The following is a 22359-nucleotide window of genomic DNA, read 5'->3' as shown; positions in this document are numbered from 1 at the left end:
ACAAAACTAAAAGGCAACCACTGAATGGGGGAAGATATTTGCAAATGACATATTTGATAAAGGGTAGTTTCCAAAATATATAAAGAACTGACACAACTCAACACCCAAAAAACAAATGACCCAATTAAAAAATGGGCAGAAGACACAAACTGACATTTCTCCAAAGAAGTCATGCAGATGGCTAACAGACACAGGAAAAGGTGCTCAACATCACTCATCATCAGGAAAATGCAAATCAAAACCACAATGAGGTATTACCTCACACCTGTCAGAACGGCTAGAATCAAAAACACAAGAAACAACAAGTGTTGGTAAGGATGTAGAGAATGCACTGTTGGTAGGAATGCAAACTGGTGGAAAAGAGAATGGAGGTTCCTCAAAAAATTAAAAACAGAATTACCATATGATCCCATAATTGCACTATTGGGTGTTTATCCAAAGAATACAAAAAGACTAATTCAAAGAGATAATATGCACCCTATGTATATTGAAGCATTATTTACAACAGCCAAATTATGGAAGCAGCCCAAGTGTCCATCGATAGATGAATGGATAAAGAATATGTGGTATATATACACAATGTAATATTACTCAGCCATAAAAAAGAATAAAATCTTGCCATTTGCAACAACATGGATGGAGCTAGAGAATGTAATGCTTAATGAAATAAGTCAGAGAAAGACAAATACCGTATGATTTCACTCATATGTGGAATTAAGAAATAAACAAACAAAGAAAAAAGGAGACAAACCAAAAACCAGACTCTTAACTACAGAGAACAAACTGATGGTTACCAGAGGAGAGGTAGGTGGGGGGTGGGGGGGGATGGGTGAAATAGGTGATGGGGATTAAAGAGTGCACTTACCATGATGAGCACTGAGTGAGGCATAGAATTGTTGAATCACTATATTATACATCTGAAACTAATATAATACTGTAATGGAATTAAAATTTTAAAAAATAAAATAAATCCTTTACCTTTGCTGTTTATGTTCCTAATTCCACTTTCCTGTTTATCTTATAGCATTATTTTTTTTCCCCCAGTTATTGGAAGACAGAGTTATAACAAACTTTTAGAATAGATTCCTCCCATAAGTTCTACAACTACGTTGGATCAAACATAAGTATTTAATAACTAAATAAGAGCAATACAAGAAATATAAGGTCAAAATCACTCCAAATCCAGGCCTTGATTTAAAATTATCTTCACTATTGGTATAATTTTTAATATGTTTTTATAGTTACTCTGCTGCATGACCTCTAAACATTATACACACACCATGTCAAATTATTCACCAAGTTATTCCTCATATGTGATTCTAGCACACAGAGGAAGAAGCACGGGAATCTCAGGGTTGGAAGACTCAGAGTCCTAGTCTAACACTTTGTGCTATGCATGTATCACCTTTACAACATTCCATTAAAAGCATCTGTTCTCTAGTCTAATGTTGACCATGAATTAAGTAGTTCATGCTTTATTTAATTTTCCTCTCTCTAACTTCTACTTGTTAGATCCATTCAAAACAGGTCTAATCCATGTTCTATGCAACCACTTTTTCCAGCATTTGGCTTTCCCATTTCTAGAAGAAGAAATGGAGGGCCATTGGGTATCCACATTTTACTCTAAATAAAAGGTTCCAAATTAATGGTAAGAGTCAATAACAAACTCACTCTATCCTTTGGAAAAATAATAAATAGACAAAATGAGCTCCCCAGAAAATTGTGCCAGGTTCCCCAGTATTCACATACCCTGTTAAAGCAGACAGGGTAAAATGGACTGCAAGGAGATCTGAAGGAAAAAGGGAAAAGAAGCTAAACTCTGGTATTTAGACAAGATCACCTTCTCAGGGTGTCTTCCAGGTTTTTGGACTAGAAGCACTTAAGCCAAGTATCTGCTCAGTCTCCAAAGAGACATCAGAGACAGCCTGGCAGGTTTACCAGAGGGCCCTTAAAGGCAAAGGTCATATACTGTGAAGTGTACAGAGCCATTAAAAGTTAATCACATGACTTCCATACGATTAAAAAAAAGTAGAGGAATTAAACAGTGGGAGAGGTTACTGTTAACTCATGGCAAAACAGTATCAAGGTGAACCATAGACAGGTTATCCATAAAGACATTACAGTCTGGTAGTCTTGGGTAGTGGTTTTTTATGAAAAGCAGATGAAATGCTATATAACATAATTAGAGGAATTCATCGAATCAGACAAAAGGTCACTGGACATTCCTCATGACTTTCTGCAGTTAGCATCAGTAATACAATTGTGCCAGTTCTAGCAAACTTGCCTCAATAGCATAAAATAGGTGTGATTAGGTCTAATCATAGCCATATTATTTGCAGTAGACTGGGGCCATGAACTAACATCAGGACTGAACTAGGACTAGGTCTAATCACAGCCATATTATTTGCAGTAGACTGGGGCCATGAACTAACATCAGGGCTGACCTAGGACTGGAGTTGAGCATTACTACTGAAACTCAACATGCTATAAAACTGATGCTCATTAGACTCAGACCCTGCTCTACACCTGGGAGCCAGGTTCCACCAGTAAGGTAAAGAGATAAACAAAAAACACTGGAAGGATCCCCATGGGCCACTGTTAAAGGAAAGGGAAACCCTAAAGAAAGAGCACAATTAAATGTCCCCTCGGGAACTGACATTTCATATTTCCTTTACCACCTATGAGGTAGCAAATCAACACTATTCTTTTAATAACGAAATAACTAATGTCTCTTGTATATATTATAGAATGATTTTTAAGTTTTAATAATAATATCTCTCACATAAGATTTAACATTATGTTATAAATATTATAACTGATATTTATTAAATGCTTACTATGTGGTAGGCTATGTTGTTATTTACTACATATAAAGGTTTATGGTTTTAGGATAATCTTGAATAATTGAAATAAAAAACTCTTCTAGGCTTATAACTGTTACTGAAAAAATATCTGTGATCTAGAGGAATCTAACATCATACAAATATTTGAGATTTACTTTTGTAATCTTTCCCTTTTCCTCTCCAACCTACCAATAAACATGAACGCTTCAAGTTACCTGCAATGTTTGAACCATCAACAAAAGTATATTGAAGCTATATAATTAAAAAATGCAGACTTGTAAGGAGCAGAGATTACATATACCAACACTACAGAATGGACAACTCCATCCTGCTTTGGAAGAAAACAGAAGGACTGGAAATCACAGGTGTGGCACAGAGAAGTAGAATAGGAAAATGGTAATGTGCTCAATTTGCCATGACCAATATTTTAATTTCTTAGGGAGGAAAAAAAGTTTAATTTTGAAAATTACAGTAGAAAACATATTTATAGTTCTCAAAGGGTAATATGTATCATCAAAAGATACCAATAAGAGAGTGAAAAGGCAAGCCAAAAACTAGGAGAAAATGTCCATGATACATACATCCTATAAAGGACTCATAACCAAAAGAGTAGTTCTCAAAATGTCATCTGCAGATGCCTGAGGGTCCTTTAGACCCCTCTCAAGGTGTCCACAAAGTCAAAACAATTTTCATAATAACGCTAAGATATTGTTTCTTTCACTGTGTTGACATTGGCACTGATGATATTTCACTTGTGTTGACATATGCAAAGGCAATGACTGGCAAAACTACTGGTACCTTAGCATGAATGAAGCTTACGATACCAAACTGTACTAAGCAATCCTTGTATTCTTCAATGCCAGGCACTCACAATAAAACATACGCCAGTTTCATTTAAGAACGTCCTTAATGAAGCAGTACAAATTATTAATTTTATTAAATCTCAACTCTTCAGTATGTCTTTTCTGATATTCTGTGGGACAAATTGGGAAGTATGCATAAAACATTTATGTTGCATAGCAAAGTATGTTAACGGTCTCAAGGAAACACATTTGTGTAATTGTTTGGGTTGCAAGCTGAACTAGCCCTGTCTTCATCGAACGCCCTTTTCACTTGAAAGAATAGCTGACAGACAAATTATGGTTATTCAGACTTGGGTTTTCGGTAGGCATTTTCTTTGAAATAATTGAAATGAGCCTGCCACTTTAAAGAAAACAACTGACAGTATTAGTTGTCAATGACACAATTCAAGCTTAGAAACAAAATTTCAAATTTTGGAAAACTAGTATCTGCCACCATGATATAGCTTCCCAATATTTAAAAGACTTTTTAACTGAGACTGGTGGTAATATTACTGAGTGCGGGATGTGCTTTTTGATACTAAAAATGTGCCAACATTGGGGAGATCTGCATAACTGAGTGAAACGATATATGCATGATGCTACAAAATCACATATGGGTAAAAGATCTATTCAAAGGACAAAACAGATCAATGAACTTTAAGGTAACAGAATATGAAAAATTCATTGATAAAGTTTCAGATTCTACATTACAACTAACCTTTACAAAACTCTCATGTGTCAAGTATTGCTGTAATATCTAAGAATATTAACAATAATCTGAAAAGGCCTCCTTTATCCAACATATCTGCAAGGCCAGATTTTCTCATATACTTTAAACAAAACAATTTATCACAACAGACTGATCCAGAAGCAGATTTGAAATATCTGACATTCTTCTATTAAGCCAGACATTAAAGTTGTATAAACTATAAAAGAATACCATTCTTCTCATTAAATTTCTTTTGTTTTGGAAAACATAGCTAGTTTTCTTGAAAAATATATTATTCAGGTTAACAGATAATAAGTATGTTATTGTTATTTTAAAATGAATATTTTCAAAATTACTCAGTCTCAATTTCAAATATGATAAACATTGATAGCTATAAATAGCATAAACAAAAGATCTTTGAATTCCTCAGTAACTTTTACTTTTTTTTTTTAGAGAAAGGTGGGAGGCGGGGAGGGATAGAGGGAGAAGGAGAGGAAGAATCCACACTGGGCGTGGAGCCTGATGCAGGGCTCAATCTCATGACCCTGAGATCATGACCTGAGTCAAAATCAAGAGTCTGATGCTTAACTGACTGAGCCACCCAGGCGCTCCCCTCAATAACTTTTAATAGTGTAGAGTCTGAAGACCAAAAAGTTTGAGTATAGCTATATTAGCTTCCTATTGCTCCTATAGCAAATTACCACAAATTTAGTGGCTTAAAACAATACAGATTTATTATCTTACAGTTCTGGGGGTTAGAAGTCCAAGATAGGTCTTATTAAAACTAAGACAACATTCCTTCTGAAGGCTCTAGGTAGGGAAAAATCTGTTCCTTGCTTTTTTCAACTTCTAGAGGCTTCTCACATTCCTTGGCTCCTGGCTACATCACTCTGACCTTTGCTTCTGTCACTACATCTCCTTTACTGTGACACTCTTACCTCCCTTTTATAAGGACTCTTGAGATTATATTAACTAATCTATATTACTTCTATATGCAATGGATATACCTCACCATTGTTATCCTGAGCCTAAGAAATGACACAAAAGAGTATATACTGTATCATTCCACAGATTGGCAAAACCAAGCTATGCTATTAAAAGTACAGACAGGGGAGCCTGGGTGGCTCAGTCAGTTAAGCGTCTGCCTTTGGCTCAGGTCATGATCCCAGGGTTCTGGGATGGAGCCCCTAGTCGGGCTCGCTGCTCAGCGGAGAGCTTGCTTCTCCCTCTCCCTCTCCCCCTGTTTGTGCTCATGCTCTCTCTCACTCACTCTCTCTCAAATAAATAAATAAAATCTTAAAAAAAATAAAAGTACGGATAATGATTACCTTCAGGAAGAAAGGTACAGATTTGATGGGGCAAAGGCTAAAAGGGTCTTCTGGGAAACTGATAATGTTCTGTTTCTTGATCTGCATGCTGAAAACATAAGACTATCTACTTTGTGAACATTCTTCAAACTATATGTAATTTGTTTATTTTTCTATGTTTGTATTCTTCAATTTAAAAACAAACAGCAGGGCGCCTGGGTGGCTCAGTCAGTTAAATGTCTGCCTTTGGGTCAGGTCATGATCTCAGGGTCCTGGGATCAAACTCCCTGCGCAGCGGGGAGTCTGCCTCTCACTCTCCCTCTGTGCTCTCTCTCTCAAATAAATAAAATCATTTAAAAAATAAAAAATAAAAACAAACAGGAAATGAAGTTATTCCCTTTTCTAAAAGATGAACTATTTTTTTTTTAAAAAAATACATTTTTCCAGGGGCCTCTTAACTAAAACAATGAGCCACAGGGGTCATCATATCTGTTTTAAAACAGAGAAATATTGATATGATCAACATGACACCAAAAACATAGTTCTAAAAAAAATCCTCAAATTGTATACAGCTCTAGTCCAAAGCTAGGTTCACATGTAAGAAAAAATAGGCACAGAGGAAAATTACCTTTAAAAGGGTTTTATGTTAGACTGCTTGAAACTGTAGAATTAGGATCTGTCTATTGAAAGACAGCTTCCCTTATGATTTCAGCTCAGGTCATGATCTCAAGGGTCGTGGGATCAAGCCCCGCACTGGACTCAGCGCTCAGCCGGGAACCTGCTTGAGATTTTCTCTCTCTCTCCCTCCCTCTGCCCCTCCCCCTACTTGCGCGCTCTCCTTCTCTTCAGACAGCTTTCCATTTTCAGGTCCTTGTCACCTCTTGATCCTAACACTATCTTCCAAAGGAGCTATCAAAATACACATCGATTAAAGGAAACTTAAAATAAAAACAATAAATAGCATCTACCAAAACAGAACAAAACACACGTATACAAACAAAGAACTTAAAACTTCCTTGCTTTGTTAGTTTGACAATCCCTGTAAGTATTGACCAAAGTCTCCATCCTGGAACAGTTAAAGATAGTAAATCATTTATTTTCAGAAATACTGTAAAGGCAATCAGATTATCCTAAATGAAATACAAATAACAAGTATATATTCTAAACAGAAACCCTTTTTAAAAATAGAATGCATTCAGGGAAGCATTTCAAGGTAGAAAATTCATTTTTTGGCTCTGTGTGTGTATGTGTGAGAGAGAGAGAGGTTGACTCTAATCACGTTTTAAGAAAGTAGTTTTTCCTTGAACAGGGTCTGGACCTCATCTACAGCCAGGGAGCTAAAGCAACAAGCCTGCAGTTGCTAATTCAAAGTAGGAGGGGTCCCCAGGGGCAAGTATGCACCGTGTCTGATTTCCAATAATGTGTGTTATTTGTTTGGAGAAGTTCAAGCACTTACTAAACCATATTAAAACTGTGGCTATAAACCACCATGAAAGTACTGCAGAACAGTGGCATGTACCAGATTCCTATTCACTGAACTGTGAACTCCTCACCCCACAACATGTGCACTGAACGTGCTAGAGTATCTTGGCACCAATCAGCAGGCTCAAATTTGCCATCTTGTCAAAGAAGTAAAAATGTAATTTAGAATGACCTAACTGCAATATTCCCAAGTAGCAGTATTTTCTTCCTTGTGAACTTGAATAAATACCTTTGCAGTGTTTTCCCAACCTCATTCTCAGTGAGATGGAATTGTAAAGCCAAATAAATTTACATGAAAGAGTAGTAATAGAAAAGATGTCCTATGATGAGGAGCAGTCATCTGAGTTGGAAGTCACTGTTCCATGTGCCATGTTCCTGTTAGGCACATCCAATCTCATCATGACATTCACTGGCTACTTAGTGCTGGAGGACATATTAAAAAGTCTTAAGACATTTTTCTGCAAAGAACTTGTAACCTGAGAGATGATAAAGGGAATATATTTTTTTTAAATCCCCAAAGCAATTGTTTAAGATAATATATTTTAAGTTTTCAGTAGAGAATGGAGACAATAAGATCTATATGAGTTTACAAGAAAGTCAAACCCTTGGGATATGACTTGTGGGGAAGAGAGAGACTTGTCCAGAAAGACTTCACTGGGAAAATAGGCTTTGAATTGTATTTTAAAGGAAAGAAAGATCTGAAAGTGAGATGAGAAGTCCTTCCAAGGAGAAAGAAAACCATGAACAAAAGTCTACAGTCAGAAATAAGCAGTATGTTTGGGAACAATGAACAGATATACTTGGCTGAAGTCAAGGATTTATGTGGAGGAATTACGGGAAATATATGTAATGTGAATAAGAGTTACCCTAGAAAAAGTATGAATTATTGAAAATTTCTGAGCAGAGGGTATGACAGTGTTTAGGAAATACACATCGAAAATAAACTGGCATAAAGAGAAACTCTGCATTATGTTCTTCCTTCAATGACCACACACCCTCGGTTGTCCTCAGTAGTGACTTATTATTTCTGGCCTAATCTTGACCATGCTTTTTCAGTCCCCTTGCCTAGAATTTTGCTAGGATACCTTAGTTCAAGAGAACTCCTACAAATTCCAAACCTCCTCCTTTAGTCTTTGAAATCTTAGGGAAAAAGCAACTCGTTTACTATAGCAAAAAGATCATGGGCTTCAGCAGAAAGCTGAACCAATCTAAATCTCTATTCCACCATATATTGACTTGTATGATCTTGGCCAATAATTTGCCTATCTATGCCTAAATTCAATCTGTAAAAAGGGGTTGCTCTGAAGAATGAAATGAGCTAAATGAAGAAGATTGAAATCTTTCACTATTGTAATTTATGAGCAAAGGCAAGTCTGACCTGGAAGAAGCAAACAAAGAGCTAAGCATTTCTTAATAAAGCAAATGCTTAAATATTTTTTAAATGCCAATAACAAAAAAATTATAAAACGGCAATTTTGAAAAGATTAGGAAGCCACACCACAAATAATTATTTACATTTCGTCTATTTCCTACTAAACATTTTTCCCACTACTAACATGTTTTTAGTTTTTACATACTTGCAATCATGTTTGTAAAATTTTCATTCTGCTTTTACCATTTAACATTGTTATAGTTTGCAGTGCAATATTATTACTTAATATTCATAAAATTAGTTTTAACAAATACATAATAGTTCCTTGATCAATAGTATATAGTTATATAGCCATTTACCTGTTATTACACAATTAAGGTTGTTTTTAATTATTTGATCTTATAAGCAATGTTGAAATAATTGTTTTGTCCTCAGAGAATACCCAGCTTTCCACTACCCCAGTACCAACGCACAAGACTCAGAGTAGCCTCCTTCCCATTTGATATAGGTATCTGAGATACTAAAATGACCAGACAGAGCAGTATCCAAGATGTTCTCACTGGTACCTCTGATTCTAACTAGTGTATTAGATATGGAGAACTGGAGCATTTTGTGGTCCTTTAAGCACTAGAATCTCCTTATTTTCTACCTTATCTCTTAGTATTTGGAATCAAACATTCTTAATCTTTATTTTAATAATTATTAGAGCAAGAGATCAATATTAAACAGTCAAAGGAATACTGGCTGAATACTACCAGATAGACTGACTGTGGTTGGGGATAATAGTTTTCTGGAGGAAAAGTGCTACCTAATAGCTTGACACACAAAGATGTCTCTGAAGAAATATAAAACTCTTAAAAGATGTAAGTCACTAACTAAACTCACAACCCCAATACCTACCAGTAGGGAGCAAATCTGTTGATTTCAAAATACTCTATGTAGCTCAAATAACCAAAATCTTAACAGCACAGAAACAGGGAACACTGATTTCTCAGTAGGCAGAGAAATTATTCTCAAAGCTATAATTTGCTGCATCAGAGGGGAAAAATATCAAAAAAGAAAAAAATTCCTTGGACACTGGCTCTACCTATATAATTATTCTGAAGAAAAATCTGACTGATATCCTGAAGGCTCTGACGCCTTCGGTTCCTTGAAAACACCCGAAACTTCCTGACAGGCATGCCTCATTTTATTGCACTTCACTTTACTTTACTTGGAGATACTGGGTTTTTGGTAAATTGAAGGTTCAAGGGCAGTAGAGGAAGTAACTGAAGATGTGGTAGAAATAGCAAAAGAACTAGAATTAGAAGTGAAGCCTGAATATGGGACTGAATCGCTGGGATCTCATGATAAAACCTGAACAAATGAGGAGTCATTTCTTATGGATGCATGAAGAAAGTGGTTTCTTGAGATGGAATCTACTCCTGGTGAAGATGCTGTGAAGACTGTTGAAATGACCACAAATGACTTAGTAGAACATTACATAAACTTAGTGGTAAAGCAGTGGCAGGGTTGGAGAGGATTGATTCCAATCTTGAAAGAGGTTCTTACTGTGGGTAAAATGTTATCAAACAGCATCACATGCTATAGAGAAATTATTCCTGTAAAGAAAAGACAATCAATGTGGCAAACTTGATTGTCTTATTTGGAAAAAATTGCCACAGCCACCCTGACCTTCAGTAACTATAACCTTGATCAGTCCAGCAGCCATCTTCATAAAGGCAAGACCCTCCACCAGCAAAAAGATTACAACTCATTAAAAGCTCAGAGATGATGGTTAGCATTTTTAGCAATAAAACATTTTTCAAATAAGTTATGTATATTGGTGTTTTAAACATAAAGTTACTGTACATTTAAAAGACTATAGTATAGTGTAAACATAACTTACATGCACTGGGGAAGCCAAAAAAATTCATTTGACTTGCTTAATTGTGATATTTGATTTATTGCTGTGGTCTGGAACCAAACCCACAATATCTCCAAGGCACCCCTCTATTTTGTTCAAGAGAAAACCACAGGGATTGGACTGATTTAGAGAAGTGTTATTACCATTAGATGAGAGAATTTCCGCATGAGATGTCAGCTAAGGGAACTAGGTGAGGGTAGAAACAGCCAACCTATTTTTAAAATTAAAATTCTGTCACTTGAAAAAGAATGATTTTTTTAATTTTTTTTTTAAATCTTTTTTTTTTTTTAATTTTATTTATTTATTTGAGAGAGAGAAAGCATGAGAGGGGGGAGGGTCAGAGGGAGAAGCAGACTCCCTGCCGAGCAGGGAGCCCAATGCGGGACTCGATCCTGGGACTCCAGGATCATGACCTGAGCTGAAGGCAGTCGCTTAACCAACTGAGCCACCCAGGCGCCCAGAATGATTTTTTTTAATTTGGGTAAGTTTAAGGGAATATGGAATGAGAAAGACCCAATTAGAATTTTAACCCAAACTAACTTTAGGTCTTTGTCTCAGAATAATACTTCGTGACTTTGCTTTTTAATAATTAAGTGATTACTTTTAATGATATACATGATCCAAAAATGATTCTCAATCCCTAGGTAGGAATTCACTTAATTTATTATACAAAACAAGTAAACTTACTGTACACCATTTCATGCAAGGTACTGCACCATACACACAGACAGAGACGATTCAAGCAAGGTCTCTATCTACCGTTTGTAACTAGAAATCAATCTAGTAGGCACAATGGAAAAGTTTTAAAGTCAAATAAATCTGTTTAAATCCTGACCCTGCCACCTATTTGTTGTACCTCTTACAAAGTATGTAACTTCCCTGAGCTCATGTTCTCGTTACTAAAATATACTACTACTCATCTGACTGAGGTATCACGAGTCTTCATTAGTTGGGATGACATGTAACACATGTAAAACATCTGGAACACAGTAGGTACTTCTAAATTACCATGCTTCCCTTTCTGGACATAAGCACACAAATCAATAACACATCCCACCGAAGACAGTATTAGGTTAGTGCCATATAATAAGAGCCACAAAAAAGAAAGATGTCACGTCTGGTTAGGAGAACTGGAGAAGGCTTCATGGGAGGTGCCGGATTTGAAATGAGCCTTAAAGGATGGGTAATATTTCAATACACAGAGCTAAAGTAGACAAAAAGTTACGAACAACACCGAAGGCAGGAAACAGCTGGATGTGCCTGATGAAGAGCATTACTTCAGTTTGGAAGGAATATCTTGGGCAAACAGAAAACTGAGAGAGACAAGGACAAAATGGAGGTCATATTAATGGAAAGTCTTGATGGTCACAGAGAAGAGTTTATACTGAATGGGAGGCACTGACACTTTCTAAATAGAATCATTTGGTTAGTCCTGAGGCAGCAGCAGTTCACAGAATGAAATGCAATGCTAAGAGAAATGTCGTTTCAAAGGGTTTTAGGCAGGAAAATTTCAGGAACTTTTATATAGAAAAGGACTTTCCCTTATAGATGGCCCATCAAGTAACTGCCCAGGAAGGAAGGCCAAGGACAGGTTTCACTGTATTTTTAGACAAAGAAACTAAGGCAAACCGAAATGGGTTAAGAGAGATCTTGACCCAGGTCATATGAATTAACATTAAAGCAGACAGAGAAAACAAAGTTAGGATTCCCTCCTCTGGGTCCGTTACTTGAGAGAGCATTTCCTCTCTCTCATGCATTTCTGAAAGATAATTATCAGGATAACAAGGATAAATTCTCAAAAGTACGCTCTTATGCTGAGCATGCAAAATGGATAGCTGTGTGTGCAATTCTAAATCACACAACTGGAGCTGCAAACATGCTTGTGTACTTACCTCATCTCTTAAAGGACAAGGCAACATTTTAGAATTCTAACTGTGGAAAACCTTATTATTACAATCACTTCTGGGTGCCTCGTGAAAACAGGGAGGCCACCTTGGTCATCAAAACTTCAAGGGGAAAAAAGTTGCAAATTTCAATAATTTTCCCCCCTGACCATTCAGTAAGTGTAATCTAGGACATCCACTCCCACTCAAACACTCTCTTTCCCTCTCTATTCACTCTCTCTCTCTCTCTCTCTTTCACATACACACACCTACACACTGCCCCGTCCCTTTGGTTATGTTGCTAGTATGGTGACAAAACATCCCTGAGAACTAAGAAAACCTGGGGATTTTAAATATAATATAACAAGGCAATCTGGCTTTTTCTTTACAGTTCTTTCCATATATATAGTTCCTATTATTCAATCTCTCTTTGACAAGAGAGTCACTCTTGCTAGGGAATTTAAAATATGAAAAGAAATATTCATATTAATTAAAAAACAAATGATTTGGGGTTTTTTTCTCAGAAATAGCTCCTCCCTCTCTCATCTTTCACTGTTAGTACACAGAGCAAATTTCAGACACAGCTCTGTTTGGCTAATTCATTTTACTAATATGAGCTTCCATGAAGACGATATCTAGCATGTTGGGGAACAAAACACAAATGCTGGGCAGTCTCTTTTGTCTGTGTAAAAACCAGAAGAAGGGGTAGTTTTAGAAGCTATACCAATTTGATTCTAGAGAATATAATGGCTGGTGACTAGAAATACTTTTTGAAACAGTGGCTTCAGAAAGAACATCTCCATACTAGACCACACAGAAACATGGCATTTGTGGAAGCAATACTGAAGACTTAGGGCTGTGAGTTACCTCTGACTTTGATTCTGGGTAGTACGATCAACCTGATCAATACCGAGAGGTTACAGCATTTAGGTAGCAAGGGCAGCTCAAAATAAACAAAAAAAGGAAAAATCCTCAACAAATTACTTACAGTATAGACTTGCAAGAAAGGTCACAACTCTACTGGTGGAAAAAGCATATACTTTGTGTTAGACGAACAAGAGTCTCATTAACAGTACTGCTTCTAAATGGCCTGGACATTAAAGTCAGTATGGGGCTGACATATGACAGCTATTGAATATATAGGAACCAATGTATTATATGACATGTATAAACAAACACTCACGCTTACTAGGATGTCATTTTTATATTTTAAGAACAGAGAAGGGGCCCCTGGGTGGCTCAGTCATTAAGCGTCTGCCTTCAGCTCAGGTCATGGTCCCAGGGTCCTGAGATCGAGCCCCACATCGGGCTCCCTGCTTGGTGGGAGGTCTGATTCTCCCTCTCCCTCTGCTTGTGTTCCCTCTCTCACTGTGTCTGTCTCTGTCAAATAAATAAAACTTTAAAAAAAAAAAAAACAGAAAAAAAACAAGGAAGATGAATATAGGGAACACCTGTCCAGGATGGCTTCGAATTTGAACTATTGCATTTTATTTCCCATGAATTCCAAAATCTGACTCACTCAAGTAACTGTACAATGCTGGGGGAGACATTACGGCCAAAACGATTGGCCATTTTCCTTCCACAAAATGAAACACATTTGTAAAAATCTTTCTTCAATAAAAGTGGGTTTTTTTAAGTATACATTAATTATCAAGGACAAAATACTCTTGGAACAGAGAATAATAATTCTAAATATCACCTTTCCCCACCCCCAGAATTATAAAAGCAGCAAATGTTTCATGACAGAAAAAAAATTTTTTTAAACACAGATAAACAAAAAGAAAAAATAAAAGCTATACAGAGACTAGTAGAGTTAAACCATGGAGTATGTAACTCTAGAGTTTTACTGTATATAATACAGATGATTAATGTATGTGTATCTATATTAATAAAAGTGAGATCATATAGTATAAAACTATTTTACAATCTGCTTTTCCAGTCAAGAAATAATTAACATATTTTAAATTGATAAATATCCATCTCCACTAATTTAATGCATGATTGAGATCATAGTATGTGAATATATAATAATTTATTCAGCTAACACATCTGTTACTGGCTTTTAATTTATTCCCCACTCCACTATGCAAAAGCTAATACTATGTTGAACACACTTATATGTGAATTGTATAATACACCAATGATGATTTCATTAAGATTTCTAAAAGTGGACTGGATTGCAGGGTTAAAGGTAAGCAAATTTTAAGAGATTTTTGAGGCATTCTGAAAAACTGACCACCAAGAAGAATATACCAATTTTTACACCTTCTAGGAATGTATCAGAATACCTATTTGGGGAAATGTTTCTCATAAATATTGAATGTTATCATTTCTTATTTACTTTTGGCAAATTTATAGGCAAGAATATCCCACAATATTAATATACATGTCTTATTACCAGAGTTACACATTTTGCTCATGTTATCATTAGTCTTTTATTTTTCTTCTTTTCTGACTGCCTAAAATACAACATCTGCAAATTTTCCCAGTAAGTTGTGCAGTCTTTTTACTGAGTTTGAAACAATGGGTTATATTGTTATATATTACAGATATTAACCTTTTGGAATACTTGTTAATTACTTTTGTAGTAAGCTTACATTCTATTTCCTTTATTAATTCTTGTTAGGTATCTTAGAAAACATCTTATGTGGCCAAATTATTAACCATTTCCTTAATGATTTCATTTTTTGGTGTCATCCTTATGACGGTGACTTATTTTCAGATTATAGAAATATTTGCTAACATTTTTACTGGTTCTCCCATAATTTCTGTCTTTTTAAAAATGTAAACATGTAGGTGGGGGGATGGGGTAACTGGGTGATGGGCATTAAGGAGGGCACGTGATGTAATGAGCACTGGGTGTTATATGTAACTGATGAATCACTAAATTCTACCCCCAAAACTAATAATATATTATATGTTAACTAACCTGAATTTAGATAAAAAAAATTAAAAAATAAATTAAAATGTAAACATGCATTTGATCTAGAATTTATTTTGATATATGAAAACATCTTTTTATCCAAATTAGCAGATAGCAGTGGCAACAGAAATTGCTAATGTCACCTTTATCATATACTAAATTCTTACATGTACTTTGAACTATTTCTAGATTTTATGTTCTCTTCCTCTAATCTATCAGTCTATTCCAGTGTGAGAAGGATATTAAATTATTTTTGGTTTATAATATTTCTACACTTGATAGGAAAAGACCACACTCAATTTACTTTTTCATACTTTTTGGCAAATACTATCCCTTTTTGTCTGCAAATAAATTTTAGAATTATTTTGTTAAAATAATCCAACACCACCAAATTCACTTGTTATTCATGGTAATTAGATTAATTTTGGAAAAATTCTTTACAGTATGAACTATTCCCACCTAAAATGCTGTATGTACTTACACATAATAAAGTCTCTTTTAAATTATTTTGTGACATGTTCTTCACATTAGTCCTACATATAACTTGTTAGGTATACTTATAGAGATCTTAAAATCCAAAGATGAATCGGGCATTTTTTTTTCAATATATTTTCTATGAGGGTATTGCTAATATAAGAGAAGCTGATTTGTTTTCTAAGTGGACCAACTAACCAACGAAAGTCTTATTGGTCCTATTATTTTTTCGTTGATTTTTGGGGGGTTATCCAACCACATAGTAATAATCTATAAACAATGATAACATTTATTATTTATTTTTTTAACTTTATTTATTTCATAGAACTTCTAAAGCACTAGTAAGAAGTATCTTCGCCATACTTTTGATGTAAATGCAAATAAGTGTTTTCAGAGTTCCACTGTTAAATCTATGGTGGTTGCTGAATTTCACATAGATGCTCTTTATCATGTTATTGAAATATTACATTGCTTGAATTTTAGTAAGTTTTTTTAAAATCAGGAGGGCAGGCTGGATGTTGTGCAATGCCTTTTTAGAATACACAAAGATAATGCTCATCTCTTTCACCTAGTAATGTGATAAATTAGATTAACAGATTTTCAAATATCAAACCATCCTTGCATCTCTAGAATGAATCCTACATAGTAGCGGTAAATTATTTTCTTAAAACACTTAGGAATTGACTTGCTAAAATTTATTTATTGGTTCATCATTTGCTCTTTTGTGCTACTTTTGTCTTGCTTTGGTGTCAAGGTAAAGCTAGATGAAATAACCTAGTTTTCTGCAGGCCAATGCTCCCACCAAGCAATATAAACGGCAGTGAAAAACGGAGAGACACCAAACAGCTATGAAGCAATGAGGACTAAGGGGAATAAAGCTACAAAGAAGGCAGACCTTCTGGAGGTGAGCTGAGGCTCTTGCAGCCATCCCTAGAGGTATCTGCCCAACGTAGGCATAGGAACAGACTGAGAATCTGGGTTAGGTGCAGGTAGAGAGTGACTCCTGGGGTGAAAAAAAGTCACTGAATTGTTTTTGCTTCCATGAGCTGAAGTACCAAAATTGGAGATCTGAGGGCCAGTATTCTCTTCAAGACATTTTCTGAATTCTAAAGCTGCCCAGCTGAGGAAAATAAGGGTCTAAGCCATAACCTTTGAAAAGCAAAGTAAGATTTCCCACAGCCTTAGTGTTTCATAGAAAAAGACTCACTAGTAGGAGGATTCATGAGAATCTCAGGTGGGAGCTGAAAGATTTTGAGGGAGTGGTTAATTGACATTGACAATCTCCAACCACATTTTTCCTATAGGCAATTGCTGATCTGGGTAAGCCTCCTTCTCAAGACATTTGCCAAACTCTAAAATTAAAAAAGGCAAGAGGCTGAAGAGATAAGGTTTTTCTGAAAAGTGGAAAGTTCCATAGTCCTCTTAGTCCTGAAGAGACGATGACGTGCCAGGCTCTCAGTAAAAGCTCTGAAGAACCACATCCTAGCAACAGGGGCAAATCAAAGGTAGACTGCATCTGCAACCCAAGCTGGACCCAGATTAGCCCATGATGGGATTAAGACGATGAACCACCTGGTGGGCTCAAACCATAACCCACCTGCCCATACTACCTACTTAGTAATGGAAGGGATAAACCAATTCTGGTGGGAGATGTTACCACCTGGAACCTCTACATGTTTTAAATGCAATGTCTAACACCAACCAAAAAATAATAGGAAGAGATAGGATCACATGACTGATAACTAAGAAAAACAATCAGAAATAATTCCACCTACATGTAGGTGAACGACACTTCACCACTAGTAAAAAACAACTTTAAAATGACTAATTAATATGGTCAAGAAAATAGAGAAAAGATAGACAAATTAGATAAAAAGATGGAGAATTTCACCAGAGAATTTGAGGTTAAAAAAAAATTAAATGGAGGGGCGCCTGGGTGGCTTAGTCTGTGAAGCGTCTGCCTTTGGCTCAGGTCATGATCCCAGAGTCCTGGGAATGAGCCCTGCACTGGGTTCCTTGCTCAGCAGGGAGCCTGCTTCTCCCTCTGCCTGCAGCTCCCCCTGCTTGTGCTCTCTCTCTCTCTGACAAATAAATAAATTAAACTTTAAAAAAATTAAATGGATATTCTAGGACTAAAAGATACATACCTGAAGTTCTAACTCCTAAGTTTGTCTTCTATTTCTACCATGGCATTCACTATGTGTTTGCACGAATTACTTTAGGTGAAGTTAAGAGGAATAGAAATGGACATAATATTAGGGACCATTTTCAAAATAAACAAAATGCAAAAGTCAATGGAAAAATGATGAGAGAGGTCTCTAGATCTCCTCAAGGCATGATAATTATAGTGTGAGCTTTTATATCCTAAAGAGCTTCCCAGCTAGTTAAAGCACAAACAAACATCTTTCACCAAACTAAATTTTAAGAAAACTTTTTTCTGTATGATGGGCAATGTAAGAGCAATTGTCACTTACAGGAAGGTGTGTGAATACAGCAAAAGTGCTTCGTAGAAAGGCAATGAGGTCTACTAGGTAATCACTAGCTTTGTTGCCCAAATCTCCAGTCATCCAGTCATAGTCAGCCAGCTGTAGAAACTGGTCAATCTTCTGGTTTAAGTTGGTATAAATCTCTTCTTCAGCTGCATGTCTGGCATCCTATGAAATACAGAATTTTAAAAATCATTCAGACTTCCAGTATAATCAGAAATTTCTACTTGGAGACATCTCACACTTACATCCACTAAGTAACAGAATTGGGAATATTAAGTAATATCACAGTCTTCATCAATTTTTCTTTTTCAAAAGCACAGTAGAGTCCTTTCTATCCTGTGTCTGCAAGACAAGCTATTGTTTTGCTTTACCAAATAGAGAATCTACCTTTACTGACTCAACTATCTGCATCCTTTTTTACTTTCCTACCTTTGTTCAAAACTATACTCACTCTCAGGGTGTTAATCCTGTTCATCTCTTCTAGGACTTCAAGAACCTCCCTTCCTGTAATAATAACCTCTTTATAGCCCCTAGTCTCCTCATTTTGCTTAAATAAGTATCCTGAAGTTTCAGCTTCATGCTATAAATATTCCCACGAGCTACTATTCTACCTCTCTAGTGTCTCTGTCATCAAGCTCCTTCAGATTGGTATATGCGGATGTTTCCTGAAATGTGTTCTAAGGAAAACCAGATCTGAAAAATGCTAACACAACAGCACAAGAGTTCCTAGATCGAATAAGTTTGAGAAACCCTGTTTAAGAGATTCATGATGTACACCAGCATATAAAAGGTTGTAAGAAGTACTATGGGACTAATGTTCCAAGAAAAATATTTTCAGGACAAACAGGTCTACTTGAACCAGGGCAATCAGGATTCCAGTGCTAACCATCCGTCAACATGGTTTGGTCCACAGTAACCCATGACTTCATGCTACAGCATGCAATATTCATTTTTCAGTCCGATCTCACTTGGTCTCTATTAAACATTCTCTCCTAGAACTCTGTTCTTTGGCTTTCACAACATAGTTTTCTCCTGGTTTTACTTTTACTTTTCTGGCCTCTAATTCTCTCAATTTCACTGGGTGATTACATCAACTCCTAGAGCTTACACTATCTCTATCCAAACCTACTCTTGTTAAAAACCCATATATCTTTTTTTTATGTATTTATTTATTCTTTTTCTTAGAGAGTGAGAGCCCGAGCGGAGGGAGAGGGGTAGGCAGAGGGAGGGAGAGAGAGAATCTTAAGCAGGTTCCAAACCCAGCACAGAGCCCTACGTGGGGCTCAATCTCAGGAGCCTGAAATCATGACTTGAACCAAAATCAAGAGTCGGACACTTAACCAACTGAGCCACCCAGGCACCCCAAAGACCTATATATCTGATTACTTCCTGGGCTTTATGACCACAGAAACTAAACACAATGAGTCCAACAGTAGATGAATCATAATCCCCACTCTGCACCTGTCTAGTTCAGTCCAAGGCAGAGATCTACACAAAATATTGGATTCCATTCTTCCCTTCATAGTCAATCACTGTGTCCTGTAAATCTAGCTCCTAAATTTCTAACACATACCTTCCTCTCCATTTTCATCATTTTAGTGGCTGCATAATTTGGCAATGTATTTACATACTATAATCATAGGCACTGACTATATTTATATGAACAATGTTTCAATGAGCATTTCTGTGGTTACATATTTACACACTTGTATGATAAACTAATACTGTCCTTGAATTCCCATTTTACTAAGAGTTTTCTTTTCATTAATAAACATTATTTTTTAGAAATTTAGACTTAAAGAAAAATTGAGCAGAAAGTACAGAGCAGTCACATTTACTGCCCCACATCTTCCCCTCCCACTGTTTACCTTATTCCAAAACTTCATTAGTGTGGTACATCTGTTACAACTGATGAACCAGTATTGATGTTTTATTATTAACTAAAATCCATAGTTTGCATTAGGGTTTGGTCTTAGAGTGGTACAGTTTTATGGGTACTGACAAATGTATAATGTCACATATTCACCATTACAGTATCACACAGAATAGTTTCCCTGTTCTACAAGTCCACTCAGTTCTATCTATTCATTCCTCCTTTGCTCATCCCCTGAATCCTGGCAACGACTGACCTTTATACTTTCTCCATAACTTTGCCTTTTCCAGAATGTCATATACTTGGAGTCTTACAGTATGCAGCTTTAGATTGACTTCTTTTCCTTAGCAATGTACATTTAAGCTTCCTCCATGTCTTTTCATAGCTTGATAGTCCATTCCTTTTCATCACTGAATAATACTCCATTGTCTGAATGTATCACAGTTTGTTTATCCATTCACTTATAGGAAGACATCCTGGTAGCTTCCAAGTTTGGCCAATTATAAATAAATCTACTCTAAACAAATATGTGTAAGGTTTTGTATAGCTTAAGTTTTCAACTCATTTGGATAATACCAAAAAGCATGACTGGTGGATTGCATGGTAAGACTATCTATGTTTAGACTTGAAAGAAACTAATAAACTGTCTTCCAAAATGGCATTACCACCAGCAATGAATGAGAGTTGTTGCTGCTCCAGCATTTGGTGTTGTCAGTGTGTTGGATTTTAGCCATTGTAACAGTTGTGTAGTGGCATCTCATTGTAGTTTTAATTTACAATTCTCTCTCCATTCCTTAGTGAGGTGTCTGTTCAGACCTTTTGCCTGTTTTTAAATTGGGTTGTCTGTTTTCTTATTGTTGAGTTTTACTAGTTCTTTGTATATTTTGGATTTGTCTTTATTAGATATGTTTTGCAAATATTTTTTCCCAACCTATGGGTCGTCTTTTCATTCTCTTTACAAGGTCTTTCAGAGAACAAATTTTTCATTTGAATAAAGTCCAACTTAGCAATATTTCCCTTGATGGATCATGTTTTTGGTGTTGCATCCAAAAAGTTATAGCCATACCCAACGTAACCGAGATTTTCCCTTTTGCTATATTCTATAAGTTTTAAACACAAGTTTTGTGTTTTACATGTAAGTCTATGATCCATTTTTGAATTAATTTTTGTGAAAAGTGTAAGATTTGTAATAAAAGTAAAAGTCTAATAAGTGTAATAATCTGTCTAGGTTATTTATTTCTTTTTGCATGTGGATGTCTAGTTTATCCAACAACATTTATTAAAAAGACTTTCCTTTCTCCATTAAATTGACTTTACTCCCCATCAACATTCAGTTGACTATATCAGTGTGGGTCTATTTCTGGGCCCCCAATTCTGTTTCTTTGATCTATTATCTACTCTATTGCCAATAGCACATTGTCTTGATTACTGTCGCTTTATAGTAAGTCTTGAAGTCAGGTACTATCAGTCCTCCAACACTGTTCTTCTTCAATATTGTGTTGGCTATTCTGGGTGTTTTGCCTCTCCATACATACTAAGAATCAGTTTGCTAATATTCACAAAATGATCTGTAGGGATTTGGATTGAAATTGCATTGAATTTATAAATCCACTTGAGAAGAACTTATATCTTGATAAAATTTTAAGTCTTCCTATACATGAATATGGAACATATTTCCATTTACTTAGATCTTTTTTTCTTTGATTTCTTTTCATCAGAATTTTATAAATTTACTCATGTAGATCTTGTTTATTTGCTAAATTTAAACCTATTTCTCTCTTGTTTGATGTTAATGTAAATGGCACTATATTTTTAATTGCAAATTGATGGTTTCCTTTGCTGCACTGGTATAATAAGAAAGCAAATGACTTCTGTATATTAACCTTGTATCCTGAGCCTTGCTATATGCACTTATTACTTCCAGTAGTTTTTTTGTTAAATTTTTCATATTTTCTACTTAGACACAATCATGTCATCTATAAACAAACTCCTACCTTCCCAATCTGTAAGTATTTTCTGTCTTATTGGATGTTGAACAGGAGTGGTATGAAGGGACATCCTTGTGCTTTTCCTGATTTTAGCAGGAAAACGTCTAGTTTCTCATCACCATGTATGATGTTAGCTGTAGGACTTTCATAGATGTTCTTTGTCAAGTTGAGGAAGTTCTCCCTCTATTCTAGGTTTGCTGAGAGCACCTACTGTTATGACTATAATTCTTCTTTAGCCCACTGATGTGATGCATCACATTGATTTCTG

The 22359-nt window shown here is 35.8% G+C and overlaps 1 protein-coding gene across 4 annotated transcripts in view; it reads right to left on the bottom strand.

The window, feature by feature from the left end:
• EXOC6B (exocyst complex component 6B) overlaps window positions 1-22359 on the bottom strand; it is a 590843-nt gene that overhangs the window by 227554 nt on the left and 340930 nt on the right. For all 4 annotated transcript variants that reach the window (XM_078056409.1, XM_078056408.1, XM_078056410.1 and 1 more), the window contains one exon: window positions 18216-18395. In XM_078056409.1, the coding sequence (XP_077912535.1) occupies window positions 18216-18395 (180 nt within the window). The remainder of the gene's footprint in view (window positions 1-18215; window positions 18396-22359) is intronic.

This window comes from Halichoerus grypus, chromosome 10 (assembly GCF_964656455.1).
Source record: "Halichoerus grypus chromosome 10, mHalGry1.hap1.1, whole genome shotgun sequence".
NCBI lineage: Eukaryota > Metazoa > Chordata > Mammalia > Carnivora > Phocidae > Halichoerus > Halichoerus grypus.
The sequence above is the reverse complement of the archived record's forward strand: the minus strand, read 5'-3'. Positions and strand labels throughout refer to the sequence as shown.